The 12,438-nt window shown below is 41.4% G+C and overlaps 1 protein-coding gene across 1 annotated transcript; it reads left to right on the top strand.

The window, feature by feature from the left end:
- The first annotated feature begins 6,720 nt into the window (after positions 1–6,720).
- On the top strand, positions 6,721–11,829 carry LOC148820509 (regulator of G protein signaling 20-like). The gene is made up of 4 exons (XM_088932243.1): positions 6,721–6,891; positions 7,897–7,989; positions 8,925–9,159; positions 10,371–11,829. Exons 1-4 carry the CDS (start codon positions 6,761–6,763, stop codon positions 10,563–10,565), a joined length of 654 nt encoding a protein of 217 aa, XP_088788369.1. The 5' UTR covers positions 6,721–6,760; the 3' UTR covers positions 10,566–11,829.
- Positions 11,830–12,438: the final 609 nt, after the last annotated feature.

Raw genomic sequence — 12,438 nt, forward strand, 5'->3', positions numbered from 1 at the left:
CATCATGTGAAAAAGAGTTGCTGTAGTTTGCAAAATCTTAATGATCAAGTGAGGCCTCAGAGAAGTGATTGATCACGAGTGGGTAGGCGAAGATCAGAAGTATGCTTTCTCTGTCTCTCGGGCAGGCAGTGGAACTTGGCTGCTTTGTGCAAGTAGCCTCCACTCTATAACTTTAAAACATGAAGAGCTGTCTCCTGTTCAGTTCAGGCTTCATTCACTGCTGAGGACTTCAATCCCAGGCTTTTAAAAGCTGAGACTCTGCGGAATCCTGGATGTGCAGAGATGCCCTTGTAAAAACAGAAAAAGGAAAGTGGAATGCTTTATCCTACTCTGTGTTTCTGCTATCTCCAAAGCAGCAATCACTGCAAGGCGGGATGAGCAATATCGATAATGTGCAAGGTTAAGATGGGGTAAACGCCATTTCATATTCACCCAATTTCCCCTGCCATCCACGACAGTTAGAGGAAGCACAGTGACGTACCTTTGGTGATAACAAATAATTATTCTGAAAATAAAATGGGGAAGGCCATAAATTATATAAGAAACAGAATGATAACAGCCTTTCCAATTAAAGGCACTGGCTTGCTTGTCCTCAGCAGTAACCCTAGTGTCTTTGGTTAGAATAGTACATTTTGTTCCTGGTCATAGAGCCTTTGGAAAAGTGCAAACTAATGGCACAACATGAGTGGAATCACATAAGGTACTAGCGATGTCCAACATACACTGCCAGTTTATATAGGTTCGAAGGCATAGAACAAAAAGGTCATTTTTATGTAATTTGAGATCATAAGTTTTCTAAATGTAATTATGATACGACATTTCTAAACCATCATTTTACAGTATAATATCAGTTCACCTCTGCTAAACTCAATCGAAAACAATTATAGAAATTTGCTGAAAAGCTGTCACTTAACTTGTGTGACCTGTACTGTTCCTCTGTGAGAACCACAAAGATGATTTCAGGGATACCTGCTATTATGTCAATAAGATGACCCGTGCAATTAGACGTAAAAATTGCAATACCAAATCAAATTTAAAATACCATTAGGGGTCCAAATCGGTTCATCCAATTCATCTTCTCAAAGCTAGAGTTGTGCTGTTCAAAGATCACTGCTTCAGATATCTTAATGGCCTTCTGTGATCCCTAAGAGGCAGGTACGCTGGCTGCACCCTACTAGAACAGAGTGGATTGGAACCTCCCCAGATTACCCCTGACTTGCCTTGCAGCAGCCTGTATGGTTTCTGTGAGTAGGTGTAACACATACTGTACACATACTACAGCAGACTCCCAGGAGTGCTCCATCCATCCCCTCTTCGACCGTGACAAGGGCATGGCTTTTTACTGCACTCAGTTTGGCGCCTGTCTGAGCTGTGATGGTCGAACCCTGGGAGGCTAGGGTTAGGGAACACAGACAACAGCTTGAACCCAGGGTGAAAACCCACATGCAAGCAGCAGTGTAGCCTGCATCAGCCTTCCATCTAATGCCTTCGCTGAGCTGTTGGCACTGGGGAGCCCACTATATCAGAAACAGTGGCTGTTGTAGAGACTGCGTCTAGTGTCCAGTCTGTCGGTACAGAGCTGTAGTAGTAAGCCAATCTGTTTATGAAGGAGTGTTTCTAAATTAAAAAAAAACACTAAGACAATTTTAAGATTTGTTTTCACCCTTCCTCTGCAATAAATAAGATTTAATCAAGAGTGACAGAATTTGTGTTCTCAGTTAAATGTATACAATTGTGCAAGCATTATATTTTTTTCTCAGATATAAACTTCTTTGCTTTGTTGTTTTAATGTTAATGTACACTTGGTGCAGATATTTGAAAACCGTGTCTTTGTAAGAGTATATGAAGTAAAGAAAGTGCCTGGCACTGTGCTGATTTAATTAACCTATTTATCACCCAGGCAGCAGAGATTTCACTTCAATTGAGTGTTTTTTTAAGACTTCATGAAACATTAATGTAAGCAGTGGCCAACAATGGATTTAAAAAAAAATATTTTCTCTTTTATCTGCTTTCTGCGAGAAGAACAATGATCTACACTCCTTAAATCAGAAGCACTGTGGGTTTATACTGTACATTAAACATTTAAGCAGTCACTTGTTTAAATGAAAATTTGGAATTGCTCTTTATCTGTTCTTGGTTGACTTTTAATTAGACTAGCAACTTACAGATGAACTGCGGTCAGTATTTTAAAAATATATTTCAATTTCCTTGCGTGCTCGATTAATTACAGGCATTTTAATGAGAAGGATTCAGAGCAGTGTAGTCATCCTTACAGGTTCGTTTGATTTGTTTTAATCCATCTGTGGAAAATCCATTTTCTAACCTCTCTATCCATTGCAGGGTCATGAGTGAGCCAGTGCCTACCCCAGAAAGCCACGGGCGCGAGGAAAGACACACCTTTGATGGGATACCAGTTGGAGGACACGCACAGACACCAGACCCTCTTTTTCCAGGAACCAACTAGCATAGCAGTATGTTTTAGACTGAGGAAACCATAGCGCCCCAGGAATTGAACCTGGGGCCCCAGCACTTCTGAGCACTGTGCCACCACGATGAAAGTTTACTGTAATAATTCTTTCTAGATCCAAAGCTACATAAGCACCATCATAAGCTGTCTGTTGACTTCTTAAAGAGAATGTAATAGAAACGGAATGGAAAGTTATGTAAAAAGCAGACACACACACAAGTGGCTTTGGCCTCAATTTGAAGGAGATGTGCAGACCAAGGAAACTACAAAGAAATACGAATAAGAAAGAAGGTGTGTACTTGTAAACTTCTTTCCTTACCTTCCTGCAGAAGCAAATGAGGATTTCACCTCATGCTTCTTCAGCATTTACAAAACTGCATGGAATAGTGGAATTACATACATTTAGTAATTATATAACATTTATAGCATCCTTGTTGAAGTACACCAAGTTAATGCACAGCATCAAGTAACATTTCAATTTTTGTTAACAGACCAATCGTGACCAAAGGTTTCTCTTTTCTTAGCAACCTGTGTTGGGGGTCTTAGTCTGCCTAATGTATAGGGAGTAGGGATGACCGAATTCTCTGGGGGAGCCCATTACTGCTTGCTCTGAACGCCCAAAAAAGCTTAGAGGGGCAAAATTCCGAGTTTTGAATTTCTCTTTCATTAAATTGTCAGCAGCTGACATTTGCCCTCCCTCATGATAGCTTTATTAAGCTGTTTGGTTTGTTATCTTGAGCCCAGAGTCGACATGGTGATTCCTCGCTATATTAGATAATATCTGAAATGTAATGTAATTTCCTTAAAAATCACAACAGCTCAGAGAAACACCCTGATGAATGTCCAGTTGCATAATTAAGACTGCAGCATTCATTTTGATAACCCGGTTAATATTCTTTCAAACTGGAATCTCAAGACAGAAGAGTCAATAAGGGAACCTCACAGAAAGGGGGTCAAAGTTATTACTGTACAGCAGACTAATTAATGGTAATATTAAGAGCAGTCTAGCTTTTTTACTGCCTCCATACAAAGATCTTCGCCTTCTCGTCAGATCAAGCCCGACACATTTCTAAATTTGCTTATGGTAAACATAGTATACAGTATCACCAAATCATGGTACAAGTCAAGACTCATAATGTTGATATCTCCAGTAATCCAGGCCATGATGTTTACAGTTAGATAATACCTGCCTTCTAATAATATTATAGTGGAGCTGCTTAATGTGACTAACTGGGACCTATGTCCTCCAAACCATTAGAATCTATGCACATGGAATGAAAGTCCTCTTATGCTTGGAATCTCAAAATAATCTGCCTCACACACGGCAGATCACTGAAAAATGGAGACTCGTTCACTTGAAGAATTATTTTTATTTTTTGAAGAATGTACTCGGTTTAACTGGCGTATTGATTGTTTTGCTTTGCAGATACACCTGACACAGTAAAAATGTTACTGCAGTAGTGTTTGAAAGGCAAACCTGCTTTAAGAAGGGGAAGTGAAATTGAACATTACAGAAAATAGACTGAAGGCTATGTAATAATGTAACTGCTGGTAAAATGTGATTATTCTTTGCATAATTTGGGTATTTGTCATTTATTTACATTTACAAACGTATTTTAAAATTGATGACTTGAACAGTACTTGTTCAAGAGATGCGAGTTGACAAGGAATGTTTTATTTTCGCACAAAGTGATTCAATGTTACCATCTAGTGACCACAAGCAGAATTACGTTTTAAGTGTAATTATGAGATTTCGTGAGCTTTTCGTCAGATGTTCTTAAAAATTGAGTGGCTTTTGTGGAAGGCGTTGACACGCAGGCAGAAATAACTATTCTGTTACTGGAATTAGATCTACTTTAATTGCACTGGAGGTTTCGTTTTGTTTTTTAAGTATGTATTTAAATACGGTTTTTAGAAACCGATGCGTTATTTGACATTGGCACTTCTTCCATTCCACCAATTTGCAAAGGTCTTATGCGGTGCTAACACGTACTTCATCGTAGTGAGGAAAACATCTGGAAATTGCAACAGCAAAAAGTACTGCAGCCACAAATTGCTGACATTTGCAGTTTTCGGTTGCTTGCATTTTCCATATAGCCTCTCGAAACATTAAATAATGTGTTCTTCAATGCAGAGCACTGATGCAAATGAAATGTTATGTAACTTAGTTCTTTTGTTAATAATTCCGTCAAGGTACAGGCAATTTATTTGAGAATAAATCAAGCGCTTGCTTCCGAAAAATCACATTGGCTTGGCGGTCGTTGTCAGAGCGCATGCGTGCTTTACCTTGACGCCAGTCATTCTTTCAAATAGAAGCACAAGGAGGTTTTTCTGTTTAAATCCAATAAACTCTATCTTGTTTTTAAATGGCTTTAAAACCGGCAACACATCGCTGCGTTATGAGTTGATTATTGTAAGTATAGTGATTTTTTTAATTAATTATTCAGGGTCTACTGAATTTGACTCACTAGAGATTTCGAGTGGGATGCGCTATTTCACAAATGAGTGTACCGAATTCTGTAAGTAGGTATCAACGATATGTAATTTAATTTGTTGAATTCAGTCTATAATGAATACATTCAGTTTCATAATAACCTTTTTTAAAAATAACTAAAAGTCGCTTCCATCGGAAAACAGCTGTCCTTCAAACCTAGCGAGTAACGAATGCTTATACAGATAACATTTCTCGTTTCTCACTTGTCTTGTATTAACTTAATTATGGAATGTAGCAAAAGAAAAATTGTTACTTATAAGGGTATCATATATAGAGCAGCTGTCAGTCCTTAGTCAGATGTGCCGTTAATTATTTTGAAGGTGCGGGTTAACAGGTAGCATAACTCCTTACTGCTCATCGGAAGCGCATTCATACTGATCAAATGATGTTGCTGCACTATTGCATTACTTATTTTTCTTAATTGCAAAATTTATACAAATATTACTGGATAAACAGCGGATAAACAACAAATGCTGAACAGCTGCTTGTCGCAGTGTCTTCCGTATCTGTTTTGATACGTGTGTGTATGTACAGTAAACCATTGGGTCTTGCGCGCATCTTTAAAGAAGCACCAAACTCTTTAAGAATAATTCTGTAAAAGAGTAATAATAACCTGTTTTAGGATACAAATATGGTCATTACTCGTAAGTATTAGTTTGTTATTTTACCGATATTCAACAGATTTCTAACTGAAGGTTGGTTGCATCTGATGGTTGTTAACATTATGTCTGTTACGCCTGCCATGTTTATAGATGTTAATAGTACCACTCCTACTAATAGAAATATTTTCCACCTTCATGGTGGCAGGTTTTCTCGATAGGCTTGAGTTACGTTTCCCGAGTCCTGTGATGGACTGGCATCCCATCCAGGGTGTACTCTGCCTTGTGCCTGTTGCTTGCTGGGATAGGCCCCTGCCCCCACCCCCACCCCATGACCCTGAGTTAGATCAAGCAGAATGGATGGGTGCAGCTACTGTAGGTATAGACAATTAGTTAGTTTTTATTTATTTTATCCTTGTCCTATTTTATCCATCACCCTTTATAAAGTGAGGTCTACAATCAGTACATGATAATAATAATTATTATAATAATTGCTTACACTTATATGGCGCTGTTCTGGACACTCCACTCAAAGAGCTTTACAGGTAATGAGGACTCCCCTCCACCACCACCAATGTGCAGCCCCACCTGGATGATGCGACAGCAGCCATAGTGCGCCAGTACACTCACCACACATCAGCTCTCAGTGGGGAGGAGAGCAGAGTGATGAAGCCAATTCATAGATGGGGATTATTAGGAGGCCATGATTGGTAAGGGCCAATGGGAAATTTTGGCCAGGACGCCGGTTTTACACCCCACCACAGAGAGTCAGGACCTTGGTTTTATGTCTCATCCGAAGGACGGCGCCTGTTTACAGTATAGTGTCCCCGTCACTAAACTGGGGCATTAGGACCCACGTGGACCACAGGGTGAGCACCCCCTGCTGGCCCCACTAACACTTCTTCCAGCAGCAACCTTAGCTTTCCCAGGAGGTCTCCTATCCAGGTACTGACCAGACTCACACCTGTTTAGCTTCAGTGGGCTGCCAGTTGTGAGTTGCAGAGTGATATGGCTGCTGGCGTGATACCACCGATATAATCCTGGGTATTTTGTTTCTGGACATCTACGAAGGCTTCACTAATGGATGGAAAGATATGATGGGGATCCGCCCCAGAATTTGTCAGGTTCTGGTGTAGCCAGGAGTGCTGTGTGTGTTTCAGATGTCCAGGGCCAGAAGACACCTAGCCGCTCAGAGCTGCCATGAGGCACCGGCTTTCTCACAAGGACTCCCGGGCCCTGCCCTCTTGTGACAGCAGCCCGGATTCCTCCCCCTGTGGCCGAGGAGCTCACCCCTGCTGCTTCTGCTGGTGCTGCTGCTGCAGCTGTTCCTGGTGAGACGCCGGAGCTCCGGGCTATCTGTCACACGAGGGTGATGTGGTAATAACAGGTCTCGCGCTGGCCGACCCAGGCGGAGCATGGGTCAGGTGACCATGTCACCTGACCCTGTAAGATAAGCCAGGTTTCCAAGCCATTCCAGACACTCCTTGAGTCAAACTGAGTGTCGACTGAGCCTCCGTTGGGAAGAGCTCATCTAGGCAAATGGCTGAAACGATAAAGTTGAGTTCATTCATCTGAACCACTGTAGATTCCATGGTGTGATCTCAAATGCCCTCTTTTACAGCACCGCTGGGTAATTATGACACCAGGGGCCTCCCTCAGTTGTTCTGTTCCCCCTCATAATGTTGACGAGAATTCTAAAGCTTTGGCCTGCCTCTAGAATTGTACATTTTAATGCATGATCCATTCACGATACTCGACTGAAAGCATAGTATTCTACCTATAAGCAATGGTGCTTGGGTGCAATGGTAAAACCAATGGTGCTGGGGTAAATGAACACTGGGAAAAGGGTATTTATACCTGGAAGTGGCAGAAGGTTGACTCTTCAATCTTAGACTTCATTGTAAATAGAATATCTTTGATCATATGGAAGGAAATGGGTCTAGTTACAGATAATTACAATGCGACAGGTTTCCTTAAAGCTTTTTTCTCCTAATGTGATCTTGCAGGCTCTTACCATCCATTTCAACCTCTTTGCAGTGAAATGGCCAAACATCAGGGTGGTTCTTATTATAACATATAATAATGTCCTCAAGTGGCTGATGTAAGATCCAGTTTTTGTATCTATTACCTTCACTGCACTTGACCTTTGCTTTAATCCTGCTTTCTGCCTTTCCCCTAATGAGGCACTAATTAGCCAAGTTGTTTGAAGAATGAATATTACATAGAGTTTCCATTTACTGTCTAGCTGGAAACTGCGCTCTAGTACACAGGCTGTCAGTGGACCCCAGTGATCGTCTGTGAAGGCCTGATATACAATCAGTTTCTCTGTCTGACAGCCTGACGGTGAGAAACAAAGACAAGGACATGTGCAGCAGCAGGAGAGCTTCCAATGTGTCAACGCCGGGGAGCCTGCAGAAGACCGAAGAGAGGTGCAGACCCACCCACAGTTAAAGTGCTGTGTCATTAAAATGTGAAGCTGTAACAGGGCAGCTCTGTTTCTGCAAGAGCATGAGATGTCTTAAGAAAAGTCTTCCTTGGTGCTTAAGAGATACCAGTGCTAAATTCCATATATTTTCCTTTGTTTTCCAATGGAGCTATTTGCTTAGTTATTGCTGCATTCTTTTTGACAGTGTCAAGCCGTTTTATAGAATCACACTGCATATTAGAGTGCAGATATTGCTAAGCTCTTCGGCACCTTTTTGAACAGACAGGCATTGGTGAGGAGGGGTTAGAAACACCCCACATATGAAGATGAGATTTGGGTTTCTAAATAGCGACATGTTCAAACGGTTAGATTCTTTCCTTTTTAAAGATCAGTTCTAATGGTCCTTGACTGGGTGCACACTTGTCAGGGGTTATCTTTTTAGAGGTAAAAATATAAATTCTAGGCTTCTGTTGCAGCTCTGTGCTTGTGGACCCTTTATGTTTATTTGAGTCTTGTTATTCACTATCTTGGAGACGGGTAGCACAGAGTCCTGTTATGTAGCAGTCTGATTTCCACATTGATAAAAAAGAGCCTTTTCAGAGCCTTTACGGATGTACCCATCCAACAGGTGCAACTGCTCAGACATTGGTGACTTTCAGAATAATTGCAGCGTCATCAGTTTTTTTGTTTCTTCGTTCTGAGGAAAAGTCAGTGTCGGTAGCCTTGTAAAGAATAGTTTCTAAAAGTCATATTTGTAGCCCTACTTAGACTAGTTTAATGTTAGAGATCACTAGGACCCCATCCATGTCAAGGGAGAATGCTATCCAAGGGACCCGCAGGGTTCGACTATAAATTGAACCAGAATTTGGAAGATGTTTCCAGCTTGCAGAACCGGAAGAAGCCTGTTCCTCTGCTGTGAGTCCGCGTGTTTGTTCTCAGCGGGAGAGTGAGCCTGACGGACGTGTCCTCCTGGGCCGTGTCCTTCAACACCCTCCTGGAGAGCCCCACCGGCCGCTCCGTCTTCATGGAGTTCCTCCGCTCGGAGCACAGCGACGAGAACATGCTGTTCTGGCAGGCCTGCGAGGAGCTCAAGACGGTGACCCACAAGGCCACCATTGCCGAGAGGGTCAAGCAGATCTACCTGGACTACATCTCCATCCTGTCTCCCAAAGAGGTGAGCCAGAGTGGTTGCTGGAACTGGAGCTGACCAACTGCTCCACACCATGCCCTCACGCGTATCCTGTGATACACCCTGTCACTTCAGCAGCGCTTCCGAAAAGGACGTGACTTAATGTTACAGGCCACGTTTGAAAGAATGTTAACTGCTTTGTTGGTACTGGAGCTTCAATGCTTGCTTGCTTGCAGTAGGATTTGCCTTAGATTTGACGATTTTGTGTTTGCTCGTGAGAAAAGAAAATGGCCGCTCCGTACTTTATTTACTTAACTGCTGTCTTGTAAGGGGGTTCTGATTTGTATCAACTAGATTTTAGGGTAATGATTTTTGAAGGAACAAGTGAAGGTTTATTCCCTGCTGAAAAGAGAAGTGTGAAAAAGAAGGCTCCACAGCCGAAATGTTGTGTTTATTTTCTTTTCAGCATGCAATAAACCTTTACAGTACTTGTTCCTTTGCAGTCTACACATGCTATAGCAGCTACCTACAGTACTTTAATGATTTTTGAATGCAGCTTTCAACTATCAAGAAAACAGTTATTGCAATATTATCATAATTTAAACTGCAGAAATATATAATTTTGTATCTGCAACAGAGGTCTCCAATGATTTTTTCATTAAGACCTCTTTTACAAACTTGAGGTTTCAGTGTGGGTATAGCCTGGCGTTCTGTGATTATGGTATATGAATCAAAATTAGAGGTTTTGGATAGTATATTTTTAATTAAATATGTCAGACGGTAAAAAAACTCCCATTTTCTATTCAAAAGACCTGATGTGCTGTTTGTATTATTTTTTTCTCTGATTTTCTTTCTAGCAGGGAGCGCCAGTCAAGACATTCTAGGAAAATTTCAGATGGAGTGTCAATACCTATAGTATTTGTGTATCAGTACTGTTTAGCTGATGTTTTTATTCAAGTATACACACATTCGATGAATTTAAAAATATTACCTGTTTAAACATTATGCAATCTTAACAATAAGTATTTAAATAACTTTACTGAAAAGCATTGCAGTTCCCCTTTAACATGATGACTACAATAAGAGTATGGCCCAGGAGTGACTAAAATACTACATTTTGGCCTAGCTTCATTCAAAGTTTCCTACTGGAAGAGGCAGGGTTACCCACACATGGTCCATAGTAACTGAAATAGCCTCTCAGTGATATCTCTTCCACACTGCCATATGTTTCTTGTGATTGTCGTGTATTGTTACAGGTCAGCATTGATGCCACTGTCCGCGAGACCATCAACAAGAACATGTCGGCACCCACAGCCTATGTTTTCAACGATGCCCAAGCACAGATCTATGCACTGATGCACAGAGACTCTTACCCCAGGTTCCTCAACTCTCCCCTCTACCAGTCTCTTCTCCGGAGCCTGGGACCTGCTCACTCTGCGGCCGAGTGCTAGGGGGCAGCAGATGACACCCTCCACCTTCCACAGCTCCTCCTCAGCTGCTGGGATTCCACTCCTACAGTATATGGCGCTGATGATCTCTGGTGCTCAGATTTTGTGACACACAGTTTGTCATGAATTACACCTCAGAAGTTTCTCTGCTCGAGCTGAACTTGAGTTTTTTTTTTTTCCAGAGGGGGTCCTCTGGGTTTCTGGGGCCACGAAATACTGACAGTGTTGTACCAGTAAGTTGTGTACCCACGGAAAACAGGAGGGCAAAGATACGATGTCCAAAATTCGGGTCCAAATCGTAAAGCCATCACAATGCCTTACACAGATGGAAAGATGTGTCTGCTGACAGTACGTGTAGTGCTGTATTGAAAACTTTAGGTTTGGATAAAGAGGCTGTTTGTACTGAATTAATCTTTTAAAAATGGCTTTGCACCAGAGGCTGATTTACTTATACAGTGGCAGGTTGGTGTGGTGGCACATTTGGGTTAATGATATTGGGACTGCAACAAAAGATGGATATTCTGATACTGTCTTTTTCTAACAAAATTCATCAGAAGATGCTAAGACTTTCATTTACTATTGTGTGTCGAAAAGACCTGATGCCTTACATTTGCACTTTTGGGTGCTCCTTACTTAGTGATCATGCTTCTTTCATGCATAGATTTGACTTCTATTGATTGAAGTGGCATTGTTTACATAAAGCTACTGTGTCAAAAGAGAGACTGTAAAATGAGACACAGATTTGTCATTTCTTTTAGTTGCCAATGACACTTGTCTGGAACCCTCTTCACCTCTACTGTGTCCACTGTGTCCACTGCGGTGTCTCTGCCCTGAGCGTAATGCTGTCGCTTGGTATTTGCATTAGCCTATCATTCAAGATTGTGTGCGCCTCTCTTTCTTTCCGAAGGAACAACTAAACTCCTCTTTGAAAAGAAACTCCATCTCCAGCAGGACTGAATTTCAGTGTATAGTCACTTTAGCACTCTTCGGGCAGAGCCCTCATTTTTGAGAGGAAAAAAGTTAATGCGCTTGATCGTTCTTTCAGTGGAATTGGGGGGGGGTTGTGAACATTACCAAGGGAAAAATCGTTTCCTTGTTTCCTTTTGTTTTAAAGACGTCCTCGTTGAGGAGGAGCTTGGCATATTTCCTGAAAGGAGTGAGCCGTGAAATCCAAGGTACTGCCACACATTAATTCCTATGAAACCAGAAAGGCTTTGAATGGCTTGTTTGGTGACAGTCTTCATCACAGTGAAATAAAATCTTTCAAACCTCCCTCTTCTGCTGGCACTTCTCTGCTGTGATTTCCAGCTCACGTTCTCCATTTCTGCTCCCGCTGAATAGATTTTCCTCAATTTGTTGAAATCTGAATAGATTCAATATTTTATTTTACTGAGCATCCTTGTAGGATGTGCACCATCTCAAAGCAATTACAATAACCCAACACGTTTTGTTCTTCAGGTCTTTCTTGATTTGGCAGCCGGTGTTTGTTCTGCAGATTGACATAGCTGGGACCCAAGATGGTTTAAGATCCTCCAAAATACCCTTAAATGACCGTTTGAGGAGAAACCTTTAAAATTCTCACTCGGTGGTCAATCCTTTGTCAAATCATCACACTCTGACAGATTCCGCAATGAATGATGAACAGTATCATGGAGGCTTCCTGGAATGCCTTCTAGAGAAATGGCACAGAGGACAAAATACAGAATAAATTTATTCTCTCACTAGGTAAGAGACCTTCTTTCAAACAGCACAGTCTCCAATACAGAAGCTCCTTTTAAAGAAGGACTGAGTCATCACATGGCACAGCTCACTATTGGCATAGAAAGACTGGATTATTCACAGGTAGGAAATACTTCTAAAGATAAAAGTAACTTCT

This window comes from Atractosteus spatula, chromosome 14 (assembly GCF_055471065.1).
Source record: "Atractosteus spatula isolate fAtrSpa1 chromosome 14, fAtrSpa1.hap1, whole genome shotgun sequence".
Lineage (NCBI taxonomy): Eukaryota > Metazoa > Chordata > Actinopteri > Semionotiformes > Lepisosteidae > Atractosteus > Atractosteus spatula.